The sequence below is a fragment of the Polypterus senegalus genome, chromosome 4 (assembly GCF_016835505.1).
Source record: "Polypterus senegalus isolate Bchr_013 chromosome 4, ASM1683550v1, whole genome shotgun sequence".
Taxonomy (NCBI): domain Eukaryota; kingdom Metazoa; phylum Chordata; class Cladistia; order Polypteriformes; family Polypteridae; genus Polypterus; species Polypterus senegalus.
Genome location: NC_053157.1, coordinates 232,531,773 through 232,558,897, shown reverse-complemented (window position 1 = coordinate 232,558,897; position 27,125 = coordinate 232,531,773). Strand labels below are relative to the sequence as shown.

General features: G+C 40.6%; 1 protein-coding gene across 4 annotated transcripts; it reads right to left on the bottom strand.

The window, feature by feature from the left end:
• On the bottom strand, positions 1-27,125 carry LOC120528130 (gastrula zinc finger protein XlCGF26.1-like). Of its 4 annotated transcripts, XM_039752181.1 has the most exons (5): positions 26,956-27,125; positions 21,296-21,497; positions 18,726-18,813; positions 15,702-16,225; positions 1-2,198 (listed from the first exon to the last, which is right to left on the bottom strand). In XM_039752181.1, the coding sequence occupies exons 4-5, from the start codon at positions 16,087-16,089 to the stop codon at positions 781-783; spliced, it is 1,806 nt and encodes a 601-aa protein (XP_039608115.1). In that variant the 5' UTR covers positions 16,090-16,225; positions 18,726-18,813; positions 21,296-21,497; positions 26,956-27,125; the 3' UTR covers positions 1-780. The 4 variants fall into 4 exon arrangements, with proteins under 4 accessions (XP_039608115.1, XP_039608118.1, XP_039608116.1 ...); XM_039752184.1 differs by lacking the exon at positions 18,726-18,813; XM_039752182.1 differs by lacking the exon at positions 21,296-21,497.

Below are 27,125 nucleotides of genomic sequence, written 5' to 3'. Positions count from 1 at the left end.
GGGGGGTGAGGGGTGCACAGCAATAATGCATACATTTTGTACATTTGGAGTACACAACTGGACAACTGATATGTGGCTTATACAACACGAGCAATGCAGAATTTTCTATTTCTTTTTTTTTTATATATATATACATCATTTACAATTGTACAGCCTTGGTCACCATGGACTTGTATTAAAATTTTCTCATCTCCATTCCTTATGATAAACAGGAGGTTTTTTTTTCTTGGCCGTCATAGTAAACAACATGGGGTAAGTAATACATATAAAAAATACTATTATGTGGAGTGTTACTTTAAGGGCGAATTATTATTATTATTATTATATATTATTTTTATTATTATTATTAAATAGAATCTGGTACCTCACACTGTATGATATTGGTAATTCCATTGTGACAGTGAGGACACCATTGACAATAACAATAAGACTTTTCTGGAGGTTAAATTGTTCAAATGGGTTAGACAGAAGTAGACACCACTCTTCAGTCCTGACATTTGTGTTCTATGGCAGTCATTGTTATTCCCTTAAACCTGCAGTATCTAGATTGTTCATACTAAAGCCTTCTTCAGCAGTTCATAGAGATCCGTGATAATTTGTGGTGGGTCAAGGTGGGCCTAGACGTTTGTCTGGATGAGTCCTGTTACTCCCAGCACCACTGTCCCAAATTCATTGCTTTCACTTCACACCTGGCACATTCTCAGATTGAATACCTTGGCATTTCTACAGTGTGCATGCTTGTGTATTTCTGAAGACACCGCAGAAGCACTGGCTACATTCCTAACAACTATGAGGTTTCTTGTCGATATGGATTCTTACATGATTACGAAGGGCACTTCTGCGTGAAAACCTTTCCCCACATTCAGGACAACAATATGGTTTCTCTCCTGTATGAATTCTGATGTGGCATTGCAGACTGTATGTGTCAGTGAATCTCTTCCCACATTCAGAACAGCAGTGAGGTTTCTCTCTTGTATGGACTCTTGTGTGCTTGTGAAGAGAACCTTTTTGCGAGAATCGCTTGCCACATTCCAAGCAACAATGAGGTTTCTCTCCAGTGTGAATTCGCATGTGTCTCTGAAGTTGGCTCGCATCAAAGAACTGTTTGCTGCATTCACTACAACAATATGTTTTCTCTCCAGTATGAATTCTGAAGTGGCGTTTCAGATACCGTACTTGTAAGAATCTCTTCCCACACTCAGAACAGGCATGAGGCTTTTCTCCAGTGTGATTTTTTGCATGGTCCTGAAGGCTGCTTCGGTGGAAAAACCTTTTGCCACATTCCAAACAACAGTACGGTTTCTCTGCCGCATGAATAATCAAGTGGCGTTTTAGATATTTTATTTGTACAAATCTTTTACCACAATGAGGACAGCAATGAGGCTTCTGTCCAGTGTGAATTTTTGCATGTTCCTGAACATTCCTGCTATGAGAAAACCTCTTGCCACATTCAGAGCAAGAATATGGCTTCTCTCCAGTATGAATCCGTGTGTGCTGCCGAAGACTGCCATTACGAGAGAATCGTTTGCCACATTCAGAACAGCAATATGGTTTTTCCCCAGTGTGGACTCTTATGTGACTCTGAAGATTACTTATTTGTAAGAATCGTTTACCACATTCAGTACAGCAATGAGGTTTCTCTCCAGTGTGAACACTCATGTGTTTCTGAAGACTTCTCCTATGGTAGAACTGTTTCCCACACTCAGAACAGCTATACGGTTTTTCTCCAGTGTGGATTCGAGTGTGGCTCTGAAGGCTGCTTATTTGTGAAAATCGTTTGCCACATTCTAAACAGAAATGGAGTTTTTCACCAGTGTGAATTTGTTCATGTTTATGTAGACAGTATCTACGTGAAAATAGTTTGCCACATTCAGAACAGGAAAATGGCTTCTGTTGAGCATCAACTGAAACATCATCCTTAAGGTCGGATATGTGTTTGAAAGTTTTTCCACACTCTGGGCTGGCATTAAAAGCCTTCTGATCTATTTTACATACTTCTTGTTGCTGAGTGGTGATGGCTTCTGTCTGTGATTGCTGGGTAACAGTTAAAGAATTACACTGGAAATAGGCTGCTGTGGAATTCTTTGATCCAGTTACTGAGTTTTTCATCTCTTCCTTGACTTGTCTGTGTTGCAGTCTGCAATGAGGAGAAATCTGAGAAAATGAAGACGTGGGGAAGCTGGCAGTCTTATGCAAATCTGCAACAATAAAAACAGTTTAGTTAAATGAGTTAAAATTAACAATAAAAGGTACAAGTTTCAGACTGGCTGGTGTAGCTGCCTCACTCCTCGAGTCTATCCCCAGTCTGCCCTCTTTGTGTTTGGACTTTGATGCTCTCCTGGGGCCTTATGCATAACGTTGTGTGTAGAACTCACACTATAACATCACACTATAACATGGCGTAAGCACAAAAGCCAGGAATGTAGTTACACACAAAAAAATCCAGATGCATAAATCTGTGCATTCACCAACTTCCACATTCTTCTGCTACATAAATCCTATCTTCTGTCCCGCCCCGTCTCCTCCCAGAATTACACCTCTTTGAATATGCAAATCAATATAAATAGCCCTTAAGCTCAGTGTTCTGTGAAAAGACAATGGCAAAAGCAAGAGGGAAAATAGAAGAATTTCAATGGATACCAAGTGGAGGCAAAGAAAAACGTACTATTTGTTGGTTTGAACAGTGGTATAAATAACAAAAGGAAGTTATTCAAGTGACATAGCGTGTCGGAGAAACTCAAAAGCTCACGTTCACAAAGTTGCTCAGTGCCCGAAATGAAAAAGAAGTTGACAGATATGAAAGTTGCCGTGAAAAGGCGAGTCGTAGCCCACTGTCGGAGTGTCATATGAAACCTTATTAGGGTACAGAGAAAAACAACTAGGCACACAGTGGGGAAAAAGCACAAAATGTCAACTTTAATCTCAAAATTTCCACTTTAGTCACGTAGTTTATTTTGTCATTAAAGTAGAACATCATAAACGTCATCTTAAAATTGTTTAATTTACTAGTTTCTGAATCCCATTGTAGCTAAAGTAGCACTTTAAATGCTTTGTTTTATATTTGATCTTCTATATGTGTGAATCACTACGTGCTTCCGGGATTTCTCTTCCTCTGACAGGACACAGAATACATGACATTCGTGATATTACAGCTCTCTGAGTAATTAAAATACTGAGATGTATACGTGATATCATTTTCATGATGATAGGAGTTATTAAACATGGGAACACGATGGCGCAGTGATTGTTCATGTCTCACGCAAGATGCTTGCTGCGCCGTACGTGACCTTTGATGAAATGCTTTATTGCAGCAGTCCTGTCTCTTTCAAACGTACTAACCTCCAATTCCTGTCCTTCCTTTTCTTTCTCCAAATACCCGATCACCACACAATCGGCTCTGTAATAGACGTTAAGCCATCTGTAAGCTTACAATGACGATTCTTCAAAACTTTTAAGGAAATCGAAATACCTTCGTAGTATGTGTTTACTTATTTATTCCATCTATCCTTCCAGTGTCACGTCAGCCCCAGAAAGAATACAGTGGGAGGCAGGAACAATCCATGAACGGAGCGCCAGCGGCTTGCTAGTGCTGCGGCACCATGTAGTTAAAGTTTTATCTGTATAATAAACATATTTTGCTGCATTTCATCTTTAAAATGATATTGTCATCATATGTAAACACGCACTTTAATAAAGTGGCTCAGATTGTGCAATATTATAACTGTAGTGCAAGTTTACAGTGAGGTGATTGTACTTATAAGTACAAACAGTTCTACATGATGGACTGATTGAGTGTGTTTAGAGTTCTTGGGATGAAACTGTTTGTGAACCACGAGGTCCGTACAAGAAAGGCTCTAAAGCATTTGCCATATAAGAGCAGTTCAATAACAGCATGGCTGAGGCAGCGTGTGCTTGATGCTGTATACCAATAATTCTCTTTCCAATCAGCTCCTGTAGAGCTGTGATTCACACTCAGACACAGTGATATAAATACTCCGAGTGGTGCAGTGAGACTAATATGGAAAAAGATGATCCGCTGTGGGATCCGAGGTGCAGTGAGAGTAACAACGCTAAAGCAGCTATTGTATTTAGAATAGTTTGACCATGAATGGAAATACCTTCTTACTACATTGGAGAAGTTTGGGTTTGGCCCGAACATTTGTGCATGGATTAAATTACTGTATACTAACCCAGAAGCTTCAGTTTGCATCAATAACATTTGCTCAGACTACTTTAAACTAGAACGTGGCACAAGACAAGGATGCCCCTTTGTCACCGCTGCTGTTTGCGATTGCCATTGAACCACTGGCAATACATTGTCGACATACTGATCAGATAAAGGGGATTAGCAGAGAAGGACTGGAACAGAAAATCTCATTATATGCAGATGACATGGTACTGTATATATCGGACCCAGAAAATTCTGTGCCTGCAGTCTTAGCAGCACTCACAGAATTTCAAAAGATCTCTGGTCTCAGAATTAATCTGAATAAAAGTGTACTCTTTCCAGTGAACTCTCAAGCATATAATATTAGATTAGACACCCTACCTTTTATCATTGCAGAACAGTTTAAATACCTAGGGTAAACATCACAAGTAAACATAAAGCTCTTTATCAACAAAATTTCACCGTCTGCATGGAAAAAAATTAAACAAGACTTGCATAGATGGTCAACCCTTCATCTCACACTAGCTGGAAGAATTAACACTGTTAAGATGAATATTCTTCCTAAGCTCCTATTTTTATTTCAAAATATTCCAATATACATTAATAAATCATTTTTTAGGCAATTAGATTCAACAATAACCTCATTTATTTGGAATTCAAAACATCCACGCATCAAAAGAGCGACCCTACAAAGACAAAAGGCAGAAGGCGGCATGGCTCTACCTAACTTCCAGTTTTATTACTGGGCAGCAAATATACAGGCGATAAGAACCTGGACACAAATAGAAGAACATACACAGGCTTGGACCGCAATAGAAGTAAAATCCTGCAGTACTTCTTTGTATTCCCTGCTCTGTGCTCCAATAAACACACGTTATCGGCAATACACTAATAACCCAATTGTGCTCCACTCACTTAGAATCTGGAACCAATGTAGAAAGCATTTTAAGACGGAGAAGCTTCTTCTGTGGCACCCTGCAAGAGAACCACCTCTTTCAACCTTCACAAACATATGCAGTTTTAATATCTGGAAAAATTTGGAATTAACTTGCTTAGAGATCTTTATATAGACAACGTCTTTGCATCCTATGAACAATTACATTCCAAATTTAACATTCCAGCTACACATTTCTTTCACTATCTTCAAATCAGGAACTTTGTTAAACAGAACCTTCCAGATTTTCCTCATCTTGCACCCTCATCCATGCTGGAAAAAATATTGCTCAATCTCAAGGACTTAGACTCCATCTCTACAATATATAAAATCATTTTACAATCCCTCCCTTTCAAAGATCCAAGAGGACACTGGGAAAAGATCTCTCAATTAATATATCAGAAAAGGAGTGGAAAGTAGCAATGCAGAGAATTCACTCGAGCTCCATATGCAAAGCATACAATTATACAACTCAAAATTATATATCGAGCACATCTGTCTCGACTAAAACTCTCCAAAATGTTTCCAGGGCATGATCCAACCTGCTAACGTTGCAACCAAGCCCCAGCCTCACTAGGTCACATGTTCTGGGCCTGCACCAAATTAACATTATTCTGGACAAAAATTTTAATTACCTTCAGACAGCCTTGGACTCACAATCCCTCCTAACCCATTAACAGCTGTGTTTGGGGTTCTTCCAGAGGGGCTTAAAGTGGAGAAAGACAAACAAATTGTGATTGCATTCACTACACTGTTGGCACGCAGACTTATTCTGATAAACTGGAAGAACCCAAACTCTCCTCTTTAAGTCAGTGGGAAACGATGTGTTATATTATTTGAAATTGGAAAAAAATCAAATACTCAGTTAGAGGATCTGTACAGACGTTTTTCAAAACATGGCAGGATCTAATCAGTAATATTTTAAAATAAGTTCATGAAGCACAGAGAATTTATTAATTTAGGTATGTTTAAAAGCTTAAATTTTATGCCGTTTGGCTTGCTCTCTCTCTCAAGGGTGGGGATCGATCTGTTCTTAACTCTATTTTTCTTTTGTAAAAACTTGATTGCTTTGTATGGAGTGTAATAAAATTAATTAAAAAAAAAAAAAAAAAAAAAAGAATATTTTGACCATACTGTGGACCATTATATTGTTACAGGTGAATTACAATCAGATGCATTAAACTAATAAACAATGTGCGGTTAATTTCAGTGTATTTATAAAGCCACGTCAGGGATGTGGATCTAAAAAGGAAAGATAAACCACACAGAAACAGTAGCACTGCTTTGATGTTGGGTGCCACCAGTCTACAAAACCGAGTGCAGAACTTGCGTATGCCAGGGTATGAGCCACTGTGGAAATGTGTGCGGCTTTACGCCAAGTTTAGGTTTTATACATCGTGATTTGAGCGTGGAAATGTTCGTACGCAAAATTTTTGTGCGTATGCACCGTTTACACATAAGCCCCCTGGTGTTTATGTGCATTTTCTCCATCCTCCTCTCATATGCCACAGATGTGTGTTTGCTGTGTTACTCACTCTCTGGCGTGCCAGAATGTGGATGTGTGTGCCAGTGTGCCCTGCAGTTGCCTGGCATCCATTCTCATGTCGATGTCTACCTTAATTCAAGAAAGCTGCCTGTGACTCCAGGTTAAGAAACGGATGAATGGGATCTGACAAATAGAGATGCTGAAATGTGGCCCTTCACGTGGATTCAGCAACACTCAAGTTCAAGACCCTCCATGTGCAATTGTCACTTATTGCCCACTTACTCTGTGTTTTCTTGACTTGCTCTTACTAAGTTTTGTTTTCTGTGTTAATCATTTCCATCCAACTATGCCTCTTAATCTTTAACATGACCATCTCCTTTCTTGCATCTTCAAATATGAGCAGGGTAGGTTAACAGGTGACTGCACATTGTTCGCGTGTGACCATGTGAGTGAATGGCCTCAGACATGGACTGGCACCCTCGTCCAGGGTTGGGGTCTGCCTCATATCTGACTCAGATGGGACAGGCTCTGGCCTCCTGCGCATTATCATTGTGTGTTTGAGAATAGTGTGCTTAATTCACATGTATAGTTCAGTCCTAAGTGCAGACTGAATCATTGAATTTACACACATATTCTATACTTGCATTTTACATAATAATTAGTGTAAAAAATATTTAAAATGTATTAATTTATTTATTGATTTTTGTTAGTTGTTGACATGCCTTAACTTTAAAATTTTTAATCTCATTTTGCTTTTAGACTTAAGTGCAGCATTTAACACCGTTGACCATTTAATTTAACTGCACAGACTGGAAAATGATGTTGGCCTTACAGGCAGTGTCTTTGCCTGGTTTAGTTCTTATTTATCAAATCGATTCCAATATGTACAGAAATGTGCTGACAGGACTCCATCATTATACACAGAAGTTCAATATGGTGTCCCGCAGGGCTCAGTACTGGGACCTTTACTGTTTTCACTTTACATGCTTCCACTGGGATCTCTCATTAGGAAACATCATGTTCATTTTCACTCGTATGCAGATGACACCCAGTTATACCTTTCATTTAAATCAAATGAAGTTTCTCCGATGTTGTCTTTAATTAGTTGTGTTAGTGAATTAAAGGAATGGATGAATGAGAACTACTTGTCTTTAAATACAGATAAAACAGAGATGTTAATTGTTGGAGGGAATGACGCTGATCACAACAATATTCTGTCATCACTGAATTCAGTTGGAATCCCCATTAATTTTACTGAATTAGCCCGCAATCTCGAGTTATCTTTGACTCTAGCATGTCATTTAAAGAGCACATTACAAAGTTGTCCAAATCATGTTTCTTCCATCTTAAAAATGTTGGGAAATTAAGGCGCTTTCTAAATAAACAGGATTCTGAGAAATTAATTCCTGCATTTATTTCAAGTAGGATTGACTACTGCAATGCGGTGTTCACTGGATGTTCAAACTGTTCTTTATACAGCCTCCAGTTAATCCAAAATGCGGCTGCAAAAATTATTACAAGAAAATATGAACACATAACTCAAGTTCTTAAATCCTTACACTGGCTCCTGGTTAATAACATCCCCTTATCAAGCGAGGTCATTTTTGCTAAATCGCTTGTAATTCGACCTCTCCAAATTAGAATCATTGCTGTTATTGAACTATCTGGAGTATAAACACATGTTTGGTCTCTTTGTAAAGGTAACATTCTCTAGTTTCACCCTTAGTAGTCAGAATCACTGTAGGTGTGACTGATCAAAAGTTATGCACATTAGAACTCACAAAAAAACGAATTTTTTTGTTCTCGCCTAAGTTTTTTTATGAAAATAAAGGAAAATAAAGCTGCAGTAGGTAGGTGGGGACAGAAACACACTATGTACCAACAGAATAACTTGTTGACTACTCACATTTCAAATTTGAAAAGAATACCTGTAAAAATGACATTTTTACACCAGTTTTATGTGGGCATGCCCAGGTGCTTTTTAGAGGGACCATTATCCACATTTTGGAACGTATGGAAAAAGTGTAATAACTTTTGAATGCTTCAACCCACAGATATCAATGAGGGCTCTACTGAAAGCTTACACCTAAAGGAATCTATATCTACACACAGTGTCACTCTATTAGTTATGGAAATAATAAAAACAATAAAAAATACACATTTCTATGTAAAATAGTCAATACAAGTCTTATGGGCCAAAAATATATTTATATTTTTATTTTTACTTTTTTTTTATAAAATGCACACAAACTATATATATTTCTTTTACAAACTGTTACAACACAGCTCAGCGTTTTCCATGTGCCACTTGATGGCAGCAATCACTAGCAAGCAGAAAGCACAAGGGCGTGTCACACGTCGCTCTCTCCCATTATACGGCCCGTATGCCGGTTGAATACTTTCAGCGCGTACATGCATCTATTATTTAATCGAGCGCTTATTTACGTTTTCTATGTTTATTCATATTTAAAATGCGAAAAACTTGCGAAATCACAATAAACAACCACGCACCAACTCTGCAGACTGGCACAAATGCCACCTTCGCAGCTCCGATCGTTTTGTTTACAAGTTAGTATGGCAAGTTACATATCAAAATGCTCGGCTGCTCATTGGCTGTAAGTTTTGAGTGTCAGTCACAGTGTCCAATCAAACTGGTAGATTCTACCAGGGTTTGGAGTTGTACGTCATCCTTCAAGCTGTCTGTGACACTCGTTGGCTATACGAGGTGCCAGTCAACCCCAGACCCATCGTAATTGGCCAACTTAGGTGTCGATCAGAAGCTAACACTTCCGTGTTTCATGCGGTAGCATGGTTATCGCCGACAGAAACAAATTACGTCTGATATGATCAATATACATGAAAAAAAATTACGTAGGTGGTCTCAAGTTATGAAACGTTTTCTGGAGTTTTTGTCCCTTTGAGGATATATCGTGTGTTTTGGACCTAAATCGTTTTACTGGATTATATTCGCTGGAGCCTTACGGACACAATGGGATCAATACTGCTCGGAAATATTGATGTTTGACTTGCAGGGGGTCTTCAAAGGTAGGGACAGTCAACTCTTAAAAGTATGTACTTCTCTGTAAAAAGGCTTTAGTGTCAGTGCTGTGGTTGTTGTGTGTCAAAATGGTTTATATCATCGGTAAGACGAGACTTTGAAGTTTCATTTGATGGGTAGGGTGTCGAGATGCATGGCAGATGGGCATGCACACATTACTGTAACGTTTTTAAAACGCTGTTATGTCCCGGGACCGGCACGTGTGCACGTTAAAGGGTTTAGGGCAGATTTCAAAATCCTCCTTTTAACATCTGAAGCCTTACATGGCCAAGGTCTGGCTGACTTGTCTGAACTTTTCATGACTTACAAACCCGAGCGCACATTAAGATCTGAAGATGCCGGTCTGCTTGTGATTCCAAGGATTAATATAATAACAGTGGGAGGTCGAGCTTTTAGTTACAGGGGGCCCTAAACTGTGGAGTGGTCTGCCTATTACTATAAGAGATGCCCCTTCGGTCTCAGCTTTGAAACCTCACTACTTCAGTTCACCCTGACTAGAGCTGCTGATTAACTGTACAGACTGCAACTCTGCTGTTAGTCATTAGCACTAAAACATAAGTATCATGATAGTTAGAATCTGTTACTAACCCTCCTCACCTATTCTGTTTCTCTTTTTGGTTCTCAAATGTGGCAGTTGGTGCCACAACCCACCTGCCAAGTTGTTTGCCAGCCTAAGGTAAAGTCATCTCTGATGAAAGATCGCAGGAATCGTGGGGTAGAGGGGTCCTTTCATCAGATTGGCTGGCCCAACACTGTCTCAGCTGTCGAATGGCCAAAAGGGTAAGGCAGCTTGATGGCTGAGGTCTCCAGGACTCTGAACAAGTCCAAATTCTATTATGTGATATCATCTACCGCGGAATTCTGCTCTGTCTTTGTAATATTTCTATTGCACTATTATATTGTATTGAGGTTTACTTGTGTTCTGTTCTGTGTATTGTATTGTACTGACCCCCTTCTTTTTGACACCCACTGCATGCCCAACCTACCCGGAAAAGGGTCTCTCTTTGAACTGCCTTTCCCAAGGTTTCTTCCATTTTTTTCCCTACTAGGGTTGTTTTTTTCTTGTCTTCTCAGAGACTGAAGGCTGAGGGGCTGTTAAGAGGCAGGGCCTTTTAAAGCACATCGTGGCACTCCTTGTGTGAGTTTGGGCCGTACAAAAATAAATTGCATTGTATTGCATTTTTCTTTTTCCTTCAACATTGATGTTGTTTTAACTCTTTGGGGGCTGAATATTTTTTCCAAAAAACTCTGCATTCTGAATAGCACACAGAGCAATGGTTTCACACAGAAAATTGACAGAAAACAACTGTTGCTGCATACTGTGGCACCGCATGTTCACCATCTCTGATGCAGGGGTGGCAGGAATGTACAGTCGGATGGCTGGCTGGCCAGTGGTGGTTGGGCGGTGATGACAGTCGCAATGCGCCACAATCTGGTTTGGTTGTCCACACACACACACTAGCGTCATTTTGGCATCACCAAGTCCCCAAACCTTCACATCTTTGGACGGAAACCTAAGCACACTGTGGAAACCCACCAGGAAAACATGCAAACTCCAGGCAGGGAACAGAAGGGACATGACTTCCTACTGCGAGGCAGCAGCGCAACCACTCTGCCACCACATGTGTAATTATTCACAGTATTCATTATTTAAATGAAGTGAACAACTTATTTGTAAAATGATATTTGTAAAATGTAACATACACATTTTAATGCATTTCATCATCATACAGGAGAAAGCTGGAGCAGAAGTTGCAGAACAACAGTATGAAGGAAGTATGGGATGGGATGAAGATTATCACTGGCTGCAGCTCGAAGCGGGGTGCCGCTATCGAGGCAGACGTGGAGAAAGCAAACCAAATGAACAACTTCTTTAATAGGTTTGATCACAGTAACCACTCTCACCTCGGAGTACTGCATCCTCCAACCATCCTTCTGCTGATACCAGCATAGGTGAGACATCCCCACCCACAATTCCAGCAGCCCAGGTAAGCAGAGAGCTGAAAAGACTTTGTGCCAGCAAAGCAGCGGGTCCAGATGGTGTATCGCCACGATTGCTGAAGGCCTGTGCGTTGGAACTGGAGAGTCCTCTACAGCACATCTTCAACCTGAGCCTGGAACAGGGGAGAGTCCCGAGGCTTTGGAAAACATCTTGTATCACCCCAGTCCCAAAAGTATCACGTCCTAGTGAGCTGAATGACTTCCGGCCTGTCGCTCTGACATCACATGTGATGAAGACCATGGAGCGGCTGCTGCTTCACCACCTGAGGCCACAGGTCCGCCACGCCCTCGACCCTCTGCAGTTCGCATACCAGGAGAAGGTGGGAGCGGAGGATGCCATCATCTGTATGCTACACCAATCCCTCTCCCACCTGGACAGAGGCAGTGGTGCTGTAAGAATTATGTTTTTGGACTTCTCTAGCGCCTTCAACACCATCCAACCTCTGCTCCTTAGGGATAAGCTGACTGAGATGGGAGTAGACTCACACCTTGTGGCATGGATTGTGGACTATCTTACAGACAGACCTCAATATGTGCATCTTGGAAACTGGAGGTCTGACATTGTGGTCAGCAACACAGGAGCGCCACATGGGGACTGTACTTTCTCTGGTCCTGTTCAGCCAACATACATCAGACTTCCAATACAACTCGGAGTCCTGCCACGTGCAAAAGTTCGCTGATGACATTGCTATTGTGGGCTGCATCAGGAGTGGGCAGGAGGAGAAGTACAGGAAGCTAATCAAAGACTTTGTTAAATGGTGGGACTCAAACCACTTACACCTTAACACCAGCAAGACCAAGGAGCTGGTGGTGGATTTTAGGAGGCCCAGGCCCCTCATGGACCCTGTGATCATCAGAGGTGACTGTGCAGAGGGTACAGACCTATAAATATCTGGGAGTGCAGCTGGATGACAAATTGGACTGGACTGCCAATACTGATGCTCTGTGTAAGAAAGGACAGAGCAGACTATACTTTTTGAGAAGGTTGGCATCCTTCAACATCTGCAGTAAGATGCTGCAGATGTTCTACCAGATGGTTGTGGCGAGTGCCCTCTTCTACGCGTGGTGTGCTGGGGTGGCAGCATAAAGATGAAAGACGCCTCACGCCTGGACAAACTTGTTAAGAAGGCAGGCTCCATTGTAGGATTAAAGTTGGACAGTTTAACATCTGTGGCAGAGCGACGGGCATTAAGCAAACTCCTGTCAATCATGAAGAATCCACTGCATCCACTTAACAGGATCATCTCCAGGCAGAGGAGTAGCTTCAGTGACAGACTTTTGTCACTGTCCTGCTCCACTGACAGACTGAGGAGATCATTCCTCCCCCACACTATGCGACTCTTCAATTCCACCCGGGGGAGTAAATGCGAACATTAATGTTATTTTAATTCTTTTCATTTTTATTACTATTTAATTTAATATTGTTTCTTTGTATCAGTATACTGCTGCTGGATTATGTGAATTTCCCCTTGGGATTAATAAAGTATCTATCTATCTATCTATCTATCTATGAAAGTGATATCATGTATAAATTTAAGGATGTGCAGAGAGCTGGAATATCATAAATGTAACGTGTTCTGTGTGGTGATCTATTGATGCTGTCAGGTCAGGAGAAGCCCCAGAAGCAGGTAGCGATTAACAACTGGCTCGGTTTTAAGATGACGCTTACAACGATCTACTTTAATGATAAAATAAACTACGAGGTTAAAGTGAACATTTCAAGATTAAAACCGAAATATCCACTTTAATCACAACACATACCTTTTCACTGTAGCCTATCCCTAATTTTTTCTCCGTGGCTCAAATAAGCTGCCATACATTTTAATGATGTTAAAAGACAGAACAGAAGATGTGCATGCGAGACATTTAAAATGTATCGTGTCATTACGATGGGGAATATGCAACGCTGGAATATAAAAGCACTGCGAATGCATTTGTATGTCGGCATTTTGCTTCACCACATGAAACTATTCATCAAACATCGCAGCACCGCACAGCGGCTTTCTGTCACATGTAGATTGTAAACAGAGACTCTGACGTCACGTTCCGACTTGATCACACTGCGCCGCCAGACGAGTGCACGCGCACGCATCGCGTTCATTTCAGAGAACGTGCTCAGAGGGATGCGTCAAATGAGCGCGTGGCAGTTATGATGTGTGCGCGTACACGTTCTGTGTGTGAAGTATAAACGAGTCCTTTGGCCAGGTTACTTCACGCGATACGACGCATGCTACCGCGGACTCCTGCTGCGCAATGGTTTTACTGTTTATACAAGCACGCGTACTTTACATAAATCTGGAAGAATCCACCAGGCGGCAGTACGAGATATTATCATGGTGAGAACAGGTTCAGCTTCGCTGTGTTGTGAATTGCCTGGAACAGCCATTAAATTGTGAGGACACCTTACCGCAATATCTCTGGAAAGGATGTTTACTGATTCAATCCATCAATCCAGGGATGTGTCCATTCCAGCTAGCACTGGGCACGAGGCAAAAAACAATCCATGGACCGGGCATCAGCTCATCGCAAAGTGAATACAAGCATTCACAAACACATTGGTGTCATTTTAGTGTCACCAAATCTGCATGTCTTTGGAAGGAAACTGGAGCACAGTTTGGAAACCCAGCAGGAAAACATGCAAACTCCAGGCAAGGAATACCAGCGACGTGACTCCCTGCGAGACAGCAGTGCTATCGCTCCGCCACGTGTCACCCCCATGTGTGTAATTATTAATAGTATTCATTATTTAAGCGAAATTAACGATTTACATACATACTTTAATGCATTTCATCATGAAAGTGATATCAAGTACAAATCTAAGAATTCTAAATGTGCAGAAAGTTGGAATATCGTACATTTAATGTGCTCTGTTTAATGATCTATTGTCGTTTGCCACTTCTTTTAAGTCAGGAGGAAGCCATTTTCCAACCCGCTGAATCCGAACACAGGGTCATGGGGGTCTGCTGGAGCCAATCCCAGCCAACACAGGGCGCAAGGCAGGAACCAATCAGGACACACACAACACACCCACACAATTTAGAATCATCAATCCACCTAACCTGCATGTCTTTGGACTGTGGGAGGAAACACGCAGACACGGGGAGAACATGCAAACTCCACGCAGGGAGGACCCGGGAAGCGAACCCGGCTCTCCTAACTACGAGGCAGCAGGCAGAATAAAAAAGACGGCACAAAAGATGGTGTGTGAGAATTTAAAAATGTATTGTGTCATTACAATACTTGAATATAAAAGCACCACGAATGCATCTGTATGTCAGCATTTTGCTTCACCATATCGAACCGTAACATCTAAGCGCGCACATCAATCTCGTAGAATCCGCATAGCATAGCGGCTTTCTGTCACATGCAGACAGTAAACAGAGACTCTGACGTCACATTCTGACTTTTAGCACATTGCGCCCCCCGACTTTTTGCTGGTACTACAACTCACGCACACTTCGCGTTAATTTCTGAGGACCTGCTCAGAGGACGCCGTCAAATGAACGCTGGGAACGCGTGGCGGCCATGATGCGTGCGTGTACGCGCGTTCTGAGCGTGAAGTATAAACAAGTCCTTACAGTATTTGTGTGTGTCAGGATGCAAGGCTGTGGACTTGATAACTCATGTGAATGAAGCTTGACACATCATTGGAAAATGGCTGAAGTGTGTTAATCTGGAGCATAATCACCGAGGTAAGGATTTGGGGTTTTTAAGGGCACATTCATCCCTTAAATGCAGCCTAATTTAAAAAGATCATTTCAGTTAATTAAATATAATAACATACTAGGCTGTGATAGCTAAATGCTAAAGTCACAGCTTTGTATAGGGAATGTCACGTACTGGAGGTGTGCTCAGCCAATTTATCATTTATTAGGGCAGCTATTGTTAGTTGTCATGCTCCCTAGTAGCTGATCTCTATTCAGATTCACTCAACAGTGTCCCCTTCTTCTCATTCCCACTACCAAAAACAGAAAGCCCCGCCCTACTCCACCCCCACTACAATTTGTAAATGTTGTCAGTTTCACTTACTTTTACATGGACTCACATTACTTACTTATTAAAACACTCCTAAATGGCTTCTCTTCTTTTTCCCTCCCATTTCCTTCATTGATTTTCCCCTCAAAATCAGATACATCAGGTTTCAGGTCCACAGAATTCTGCTGGGTATCAGCGAACCAGGGCTGTAAACTGGAGTGAGATTCTTCAGAAATATCTTGCTTGAACATTCTCCCAGTTTCACGCTTTTCTGAGAAATCATCGCATTCCTCATCTTTAATCTTCACAATTCCACCCTTTGACTCCTCCACTTTACAAGCTGAAATTATTTCTTCACAGTGCTCCAGCTTCACACACAAATCTGCTGGTGCTCCCCACTCACAGTCCTCTTCTTTCATGTGGGCTAGCCTCTGATCCACGATATCATCATCTTTGGTTGAGGCCATTGCTCCGTGTCAAACTCTTCTCGGTGTCTGCTCTTCTCTTTTACGATTCCATTCTCATATGGACAGCCCTGATCTGGTGGCCATTAAGACACCTCACTGCATGGAAATGGAAACTAAGGAGGAGGCTTGGTTTTATCTGACAAAATAAAAGCGATAGAATTACTTCATAAAGTCATCAAAAATAAAAAGACTTAACATTTTGTGGTTAGCTCTCAGTTTTTGTCAAACATGTATGAAAAATCTGAAATGCTGTGAACCCTCCATGTTTGTCACTGAATATCAATACACGCATGTTCTCCCATCAAGTTTTCTTTAATAAATCCCAGTGTTTACGTGGAAAGTTTCATATGCACATTTTGTGCTTCTTTTTCTGTGTGTGTGTGTAAGCTTTAGAAAAGAGGCCCCTGGACACTGATTTAATAGCAGCAATATTCGGCTATGGTGGCAGATTTTCAAGTCATGTGGGATTCTGTGCAGACCTTGTTGGACCCTTTTACCAAAAAAAGAAATATTAATTTAGCAAATAAATTGATGATAGCTGAGCTGCCAAACATTAAACCTTAAAAAGGGGTCAGAAGAATAGAGAACTTCATGGTTTCAATTGGCAAAACTACTGCAGTAAGCAAATAAAATTCAATTAATATTATCACTAGATTAACCTGTTTTCAGTTCGAGACTGGCTATGGGCTTAGTAACCTTTAACTAGAACTACAATAGGCAGTTTATAACGTTTTTTCTTTTATTTACAGACCCATTCATCAAAATATTGAAAGGTGTTTAGTGGTAGAGTGTACAGTATTTTCTAATATAAGAAAAAGTAAATGAGGTAGATTGTAAATTTTAGAGAAAATACTCCTTCCAGTTAAACTGTTGACAACTTTGTCAAAGTTATATTTTGTGGTACACAACACCTGATAGATAGAATCTCTGAATGTGATAATGTTGGCAAATTACAGAGGAACAAAACAGTTTTTTACCTTTTTGCTGTACATGCATTGAATGACCTCAACTTTTAAAAACGATATAGCAGCACTACTTAAATTGCCTACAACTCCCAGCAGCCCTGGTTGTGTTACACCACTGGACACCTTTAGTGTAGTGCAAGGGCTGCTGGGAAGCCAGATAATTAGACGATCTCTTTAAAAACGGCTCCTAAAGATTACGAAGGGCTCGCGATCATTTGTGTTTATTCTGTTTCTACGTTTCACACTCGAGTGGATTACAGCTATGACCAGTTTCTATCTGGACGTTTGTGCTTGTCCTGGGCCTGCTTGTCTGTAAACTTTCATCCTGGTTTTCATCTGGAGAGTGCTCCCAATCACACCACATCTTTACACTACAACTGGAACCTGGTAGGACAAAACCTTACATTTCATTCAGAGGACTGTTCATGGGGAGGTGGGGTTTGGGGGGTGGGGGATTGCATTCCATGCACCACCGTAAATATTAATGGTTTACTGCAGGGTTCCCCAACTCTAGTCCTGGAGGGCCCCAGTGGCAGCAGGTTTATATTCTAACCCTTTTCTTAATTAGTCCTGTTTTTTGCTGCTAAATAACTTCCTTTGAATTCATTTTAATTGACTTGTATTTGAAAGTTTTGTTCCTCTGAATTTCTTCATCATTCCTCTGAATTGCTTCATCTCTTTCCTTAAACAGCATCCAAACAGAAATGAAATGTGAAGCAAGTGAGCCAAGTGAAGAGCAACTAAGTCAGGGCCTCATACTCCAACCAGTTGCTTAATTAGGTGCTGAGTCCTGTTTATTCATTACACCTGTTCTTTAATTCCATGGCCTGTTGCTGCTCTCATTGTGCAATAGCAGATATTTCTGAAATTGTTGATTGTCTCTTTTCAAAGAGCGCTGTTCAAATGTTTTGTGGACCTGAGCACATCAACATTCCTCAGACCCTCACCGTTCTTTGTTTTTAGATATTGTATGATGGTCACAGTTTGCTGGTCCTGTTTTGGCTCATTTTGTATCTCATAATTGTTTGGCTGCTAATCAAGGAAAAAGAAACAAGTGAGAAGAAGAAGAAGAAGAAGAAGAAGAAGAAGAAGAAGAAGAAGAAGAAGAAGAAGAAGAAGAAGAAGAAGAAGAAGAAGAAGAAGAAGAAGAAGAAGAAGAAGAAGAAGAAGAAGAAGAAGAAGAAGAAGAAGAAGAAGAAGAAGAAGAAGAAGAAGAAGAAGAAGAAGAAGAAGAAGAAGAAGAAGAAGAAGAAGAAGAAGAAGAAGAATCATCCACCAATACAACTGCACCCACCTGAGGATCACATATTAGGACCCAAATGCAGCCATACAATGGTTGACACCTGAAAAAACAGCACACTAGTATCAGATGGAATGGAACAGTGGGAAGTTTGTTTTATAGTGGATGGAGAGCCAATCCTATCACCAAATCCCAGTTCCCCAAAGTGTTCCCAGCAGGTCTTCATGCAGGGCTGGATGCAGATTAACATCCTACCCAGGATGGAGTAATTGCAGGTTAAGGGCCCAACAGAGTGGACTAACTCTGACATTTATGGGATTTGAACTAGATCCCCAGCCTCAGAGCCACCACTCCGCCAGTCATATAAGCTTGATGGTTTAAACGTGTAGCAGCCCTGAGTATCTCCCCTCAGTTTAAGTTTTGGCTTTTACCTGCGAAGACTGCACTTGTAGTTAAGAAGGGCAGACCAACATGAAGACCAGAGAGCTGTCTATGGAAGAAAAGAAAGCCATTCTGAACCTGAGAGAAAGGGAGAAAATCCATCAGAGGGACTTCAAAATTGTTAGGTTATATATATATATATATTTCTAGTCCTGTCCATCTTCGTAAAAACAGAAAGCCAGACTGGAATTTGAAGAGAGATGGACTGATGAAGCAAAGATTAACCTCCACCAAAGTGCTGGAAAACACCAAAGTATGGAGACAGAATGGATCTGCTGATGACACTAAACATACCAGGGGGGTATTTTTCATACGTGGATTACTTGTTTAGCTGGATGTAATTGTTGACGATTTGGCCTAATCCTGCATATATCGGTTTTTCGAAACTTTTGCTGGATGTGTTGTCATAGCAGCACATCCAAATCCTCAAACCTGCTCAGAGCAGGCATGTTCTATATGTAAACAAGGATTAGCTCACACACTTCATCAGTGTCCGTGCATGGAATTCATTCAGTCATGGCTTTGCCGTTCATGAATGAGCGACCAATTGATATCGGTGCGCAAATTATAAGAAGAGAATTTCATAGAGAAAGGGTTTTGCGCGATCGGCAAGATCCTTTATTGCTCCGGGAGGAAATTATTTTTGAAAGATACCACTTTAGCTCGGGTTGAATATTTTACCTCAAAGATTTATTAGCTCCTAATATTCGAAGTCAAACTCGGCAAAGTCGGGCTCTCACAACCACACACACAGTATGCATTATTTTGAGATTTTTTGCAAGCGGCACTTATTTTATATATCGTAGGTGATGCGGAAAATCTAACTAAAAGTGCAGTTTGCCAGGCAATTCGTAAAGTCTGTTTGGCTCTGAAATATTTCCTTCAGGTTTTCTTAGTGTTTCCTGGACACCTGCGTGTGCAGACAATAAAAGAGGCGTTTCATGCCATTGCAGGTACACAGGCAACAACACCCACAGCTCCATGAAGAATCTCACGATCAGCCTAACATTCTCCTTACCCAGGATTTCCAAATGTGATTGGGGCACATGGGACTGATCAGAGTGGAGTTTGATCAAACATTATTTGGAAAATGTACCTCTCCTCCTGATGAATAATCAGACACAGTGTCTTCATCAAATATTTGACCTTCGTCGATATCTCGTTGGTCAGACACGGGTTCTAGGGATATGACATTCACTGCAACTGACCTAACAAATAAAGAGGGCTATATGGAACATACCCATGGCACACAATGAGGACAAATATATGCAGTGACCATCCTTTACCTGGTTCAGAGGAGGAGCTTCTCCCTGGAATGCCCTCAGAAAAGGGGCGATGGGCATTTTGCTGGAGAGCCAACTCTTCTGCAGGGGTTAGGTCTGGACCTCCACCTGTTTAATGCTTGTCTGCCTTCTTATTAGCTTTAAAATTAATGTTTTTCATATTATATATGATTCTCTATGTCAACAACTCTTTAAATAGTTATATATCAATATTTACCAGTTTAAAGTATATTTCTTGTACTTCACTTTAACCTGTTCCCATGTTCTCACTTTTGATCTGGAATTATGACATATTAAATAATAATTAATCTGACACATAGGAAATGAAATGCTGCATTCAGTAAATACAATACACACTACTTAGCATTTAATTTGTAGGCCACTTTTTGCCAGCTGTCTTTTCTGGTTTGGGCTGCTTTTGCAGTGTTACCCCTTGTGCATATTAAGTCTTGAAATTCTTCATTTTTCGAGTAAAAGGTCCTGCTCCGCTTGTGTGAAAAAAAAATGCGCCCGTTCTTTTGTCATTTTGTCACAGCCTATCAGAGACTTGCTGATCATGTTTTCTAGACTCAATATATGTGGGCTTTTCACTCAGCGCGGGCGCACGCAGTCATCTCGGATGATTAGATCCAGCGAGACTAATCTACTGCACAACTGGGTTTGAAAAAACGACTTATCCCGGATGAGTTTCACCGGCATTATCTCATTCAAGATGATGCATCTGATCTCGGTTGATTTAAGCAACGTACGGAAAATACCCCCTAGCTCATCGGTGAAGCCTGCTGGAGGTTGTGTCCTGGGCTGCTTCTGGAACAGGCTCAGTCATTTTAACTGATGACGTGACTCATGACGGGAGTAGCAGAATGAACTCCAAAGTCTATGGAAATGTATTGTGTGCCAAAGTATGGAGAAATGCATCCACACTAATGGAGAGGAACTTTATTATGTATCACGACAAGGATCTAAAACACACTGCCACCTCAACAAATGACCTCATCATGGTTCTGGAAGGTTCTGGACTGGCCATGTCAATCAGCAGATCTTAACCCAATTGAATATGGGTGTCACCTTCTAATGGAAGAAACCCCACAAAAGAGACAAACAACTAAAAGGTGCCGTGGGGAAAAAGCATAACCAGTGCAGAAACAAGAAACCTGCTGGGTTCTGTGGGTCGGAAGCCTGATGCAGTTATTGTGACCGAGGGATATGCAACCGATTAAGAAGTATTTTTGACTTTAATTTAGCTGAAAACATCATGATCCAATGCTTTTGCTCACCTGAAAAACTGGCTGGTTAGAAATGTGCCCTGTTCTGTGTTGTTTAGCATATCAAGACGTGAATACCACAGGCGATAAAAGCGAAACTCGGATCTCTCATCTCATCTTCATGTTTTGATCTCACGCACAAATGTCTTCAGCGCAAATCACCAAGAAATGCATTGGCCTTGATGTCCCAGTCCTTTTCGGAGCACACTGTACACTGTCAAATAATGTCAGTAAATTAAACGGTAAACATACTGTGAATGGTGAAAGCAAAATACCTTTTCTGGGAAAAAAAGGAAAGTTGCCTTATAGTTCTGCTGAAAATCACCCGTGCATCTTAAAGAGTAGTTTTCATTTTTTAATTACAGCCAAGTTCTGTAAAATCAGTATTTTTCTAACTTCAAAATGTGCTACATATCACTTACGGATACATTACGGTTAAAAATTGCTGTTAATTTTACAGCGTAAAACTGTTAAATAGAAGGTAAACAATTGTAAAAAGCGGTAAAGTGCTGCTTCAGTAACACGGAAGTGGCGATATTTGCATAAGGAAACGCCCCCTTTTACCGTATTGTTCCTGGTGAACCGCATACCTTTAAACAGAAAGGTAAGAAAAAACAGCTTAAACAGAGTAAGCCGACTTATTTTTTCCTGCGTGCTGGAGCTTTTTTGAGGTTATGAAAGCTGATTTATGGTGGGCTGTATAGGATAAGCTGGCACACCTGCAGGACAACATAAACCACAAAATCAAACTTTACTTCTCCAACAGATAATGTGTCATACCTATTAAATTCTTTTCAGTGTAATTGAATGATACAGATATACATTTGCAGCAGCTAAAAAAACGACGGAAGACAGTATTTGACTTTAACAAAATGGTGTAATTAATAATAGCATTCCTGGAAAAACTCGACATGCTTTCTGCAAACTCTGTACTGTTGTGTTTTAATGCACTTTGTTAATACTGTACAGTATACTATTTCAATTCTGTTTAAACTGTCTCTTCGCAATGTTTGTATTGGAGGTATATATTCTCTAATAAAAATCTGCTCTTTATTAAAAAAAACATGTTTGCTATTAGTTGATGTTACTTTACTGATGCAGACTGTATACTGGTATTTGGTCCTGACAATATGTTCTAATGGTTTTATGATTGGCATATTTATTGCAGTGCCTGGATTTTAAGTTATGGTTAAACGTTCGCTTCCATTGTAATGTGTTTTAAAGAAAAAGCAGTTATTTACTATAAAGTTGCGTTCTTTCAAGAGGAACATTCTGGAAACCACATCTGCCAGTCTTTTAATGTAAATTTTACATTTTGTTTTACAGTGAAAATATAACTTCACGGCTTTTAAGAAGCACAGTTCAGACACATCCTAAAACTGCTTTGCTTTATGTCCTGGAGACTGAACGACTCTGCTAGGTTTGGCCAGGGATGTCCAGTCACTGTTTTATAAAGAGTGCTGTCGCTCTTGTAGCTATAAAGCCTTAAACGCTTCCTACATCGCTGGCAAATTTCCATTTTAAACCATGCAAATATACTTTGTTGCGACTTGCTTTGAAAATGTGACAGAACAACATTGTTACTGAATAAATAAACTTTTAAAATTTAAAATTAATTTAATTTAAAAATACTTTTAAAAAGTGAAACCCACTCAAGCACAGCAACAAAAATAAATGTAATTCGTTATTTTCTACTACTGCTGCCGAGTAAAACATGTGACATAAACGTGCAATCCTATTGGCTGTTCAGAGACACACTTCGGCGGAAAATGAGAAGACGACTGCTCCAAGATGGACGTTCTGCTGACGAGATTGACTGAAGCGCATGCGTCAAAGGTTTGACTCTCTATGGTTACTGCTGCACCGCCAGATAATTCTTGCATTTTATGTTATGTAGATCATGTCTAACGGAGCTCCTATGTGCAAATTGTAGAATAACTGAAGAAACTGAAACTCTGAAGTTCTCTCATCCTGAACATTTGATCTGACCCTGATGTCAAAGGTAGCTGTAAGAACTAAGACTGCTTTTTCTAAAAAGGAGAAGGAAGTTGGGAGCATGGCCTATTACAGCGTGTTACCGTACCCACAACACAACGAACCACCTCAACATCCCAAATTAGGACCTGAGGTAAACGGTACAAGTCACCGTAGCTCTGAAAACGTATATATATTTTTTTTTTTTTTTTGGGGGCGAATTGTGTTTTATACAGTGTATATATATATATATATATATATATATATATATACACAGTGGTGTGAAAAACTATTTGCCCCTTCCTGATTTCTTATTCTTTTGCATGTTTGTCACACAAAATGTTTCTGATCATCAAACACATTTAACCATTAGTCAAATATAACACAAGTAAACACAAAATGCAGTTTTTAAATGATGGTTTTTATTATTTAGGGAGAAAAAAAATCCAAACCTACATGGCCCTGTGTGAAAAAGTAATTGCCCCCTGAACCTAATAACTGGTTGGGCCACCCTTAGCACCAATAACTGCAATCAAGCGTTTGTGATAACTTGCAATGAGTCTTGTACAGCGCTCTGGAGGAATTTTGACCCACTCATCTTTGCAGAATTGTTGTAATTCAGCTTTATTTGAGGGTTTTCTAGCATGAACCCCCTTTTTAAGGTCATGCCATAGCATCTCAATTGGATTCAGGTCAGGACTTTGATTTGGCCACACCAAAGTCTTCATTTTGTTTTTCTTCAGCCATTCAGAGGTGGATTGGCTGGTGTGTTTTGGGTCATTGTCCTGTTGCAGCACCCAAGATCGCTTCAGCTTGAGTTGACGAACAGATGGCCGGACATTCTCCTTCAGGATTTTTGGTAGACAGTAGAATTCATGGTTCCATCTATCACAGCAAGCCTTCCAGGTCGTGAAGCAGCAAAACAACCCCAGACCATCACACTACCACCACCATATTTTACTGTTGGTATGATGTTCTTTTTCTGAAATGCTGTGTTCCTTTTACGCCAGATGTAACGGGACATTTGCCTTCCAGAAAGTTCAACTTTTGTTTCATCAGTCCACAAGGTATTTTCCCAAACGTCTTGGCAATCATTGAGATGTTTCTTAGCAAAATTGAGACGAGCCCTAATGTTCTTTTTGCTTAACAGTGGTTTGCATCTTGGAAATCTGCCATGCAGGCCGTTTTTGCAGGCCAGTCTCTTTCTTATGGTGGAGTCGTGAACACTGACCTTAATTGAGGCAAGTGAGGCCTGCAGTTCTTTAGACGTTGTCCTGGGGTCTTTGTGACCTCTCGGATGAGTCGTCTCTGTGCTCTTGGGGTAATTTTGGTCGGCCGGCCACTCCTGGGAAGGTTCACCACTGTTCCATGTTTTTGCCATTTGTGGATAATGGCTCTCACTGTGGTTCGCTGGAGTCCCAAAGCTTTAGAAATGGCTTTATAACCTTTACCAGACTGATAGATCTCAATTACTTCTGTTCTCATTTGTTCCTGAATTTCTTTGGATCTTGGCATGATGTCTAGCTTTTGAGGTGCTTTTGGTCTACTTCTCTGTGTCAGGCAGCTCCTATTTAAGTGATTTCTTTATTGAAACAGGGGTGGCAGTAATCAGGTCTGGGGGTGGCTACGGAAATTGAACTCAGGTGTGATACACCACAGTTAGGTGATTTTTGAACAAGGGGGCAATTACTTTTTCACACAGGGCCATGTAGGTTTGGATTGTTTTTCTTCCTAAATAATAAAAACCATCATTTCAAAACTGCATTTTGTGTTTACTTGTGTTATATTTGTCTAATGGTTAAATGTGTTTGATGATCAGAAACATTTTGTGTGACAAACATTCAAAAGAATAAGAAATCAGGAAGGGGGGAAATAGTTTTTCACACCACTGTGTATATATATATATATATATATATATATATATATATATATATATATATATATATGCCAGCAACACTCATATCAATGACAAAACAATTACATTAACAATCATGTTACACTATTTTTTAAAATTTTTCTTTTTCATAACTTCTGTAACACACGACTTCTCCACTGAGAAGCACGGGTATTCTTCTAGTATATATATATATATATATATATATATATATATATATACTCAGCAAAAAAAGAAACGTTCCTTTTTCCAGGACTGTGTATTTCAACAATAAACTTTTAAAAATCCAAATAACTTTCCACATCTTCATTGTAAAGGGTTTAAACAATGTTTTCCATGCATGTTCAATTAACCCTAATCAATTAATTAACATGCACCTGTGGAATGGTCGTTAAGACCTTAACAGCTTACAGAAAGTAGACATTTAAGGTGACAGTTCTAAAACGCAGGACACTAAAGAGACTTGTCTACCGACTGTGAAAAACACCCAAAGAAAGATGCCCAGGGTCCCTGCTCATCTGCGTGAACGTGCATTAGGCATGCTGCAGGGAGGCATGAGGACTGCTGATGTGGCTAGGACAATAAATTGCCATGTCCGCACTGTGAGACGCCTAAGACAGCTACAGGGAGACAGGAAGGACAGCTGATCATCCTCGCAGTGGAAGAGCCCAGATCTCAATCCCATTGAGCACGTCTGGGACCTGTTGGATCGCAGGGTGAGGGCTAGGGCCATTCCCCCCAGAAATGTCCAGGAACTTGCAGGTGCCTCGGTGGAAGAGTGGGGTAACATCTCACAGCAAGAACTGACAAATCTGGTGCAGTCCATGAGGAGGAGATGCACTGCAGTACTTCAAGCAGCTGGTGGCCACACCAGATACTGACTGGTACTTTTGATTTTGAGCCTCCCTTCATTCAGGGACACATTGTGAAACATTTTTAGTTTATGTCTTATGGTGTTGACTCTTTTACTGTTCATACAAATATTTACACATTAAGTTTACTGAAAGTAAAAACAGTTGAAAGTCAGAGGACGTTTCTTTTTTTGCTGAGTATATATATATATATATATATATATATATATATATATATATATATATATATATAAACACACACACATATATACAGACACACAATTTCACACAATTTTTGAGAACCGCAGGGTAAAACGTCACTATAGCAACACAGGGGTTCTAAAAGAGAGTTGGCGGGCAGTTTTATGAAAATTCAGCGGATACGCCGTTGATAAGTAGTACAAGTGCGTCTCAAGCCAAAATACAAGCTAGGAGAAAAGAATACTTGTGCCTATTTGTGTTGCTGTTCTTTCTTATCCGTCTATCCAGAAAGATGAATCGAAGTCGGAAGAAAGTATTATGATACCAAACGTCCTGTTGAGTGGCGCGAGCATAACTGCCAGATTGAGGAAAATCATGCGCGGCGACTATCTTCAGCACTACAAAGACAGCAGCTTACATCAGTAAAAGTCAGTCATTTAGTAACCCATTTAGTCCTGATCAGGGACGGAGCCTATCCCAACTAACATAGGGCGCAAGACAAGGACAAACCTTGGACAAGGTTCCAGTTCATTACAATGAAAAAATAAACATCAGCACTAAATCCAAAGCATTTGTGAGTCGTACGGGACACCAATTATCTTCATAACACCCCCCAGAGCCTCTATTGGAAATTTCCCACCCCACATCATCTCGAAGTGAGCGCACCCCCCGCCATTCACAATACACTCCAAAAATAAAGAGAGGGCGATTCGCCGTGCTGCCACCACTTGCTGCTGATTCGAGCGACTCACCAGTTGACGGGCTCCTTCTAACACGATCCCGTTTTTTCCTGGTTGACGGACATTCCCAAAGTGGACTCGCAGGTCCGACTTTGCCTCACATTTCGCTCAACTACATTTTCCAGGCCAGAAAGAAGTCCGCACACGTGTGTCAAGTCAGCAGCTGGAGCGAGCCGTGTCAC

Excerpts from the sequence above, each read along its gene's own strand:
- LOC120528130 (XM_039752181.1), bottom strand. The coding sequence starts at position 16,089 with ATGGCCTCAACCAAAGATGATGATATCGTGGATCAGAGGCTAGCCCAC. Across the intron at positions 2,199-15,701 it reads ATTTAGGAGTGTTTTAATAA|ATTTGCATAAGACTGCCAGC; the intron begins GTAAGTAATGTG and ends TTATTGTTGCAG.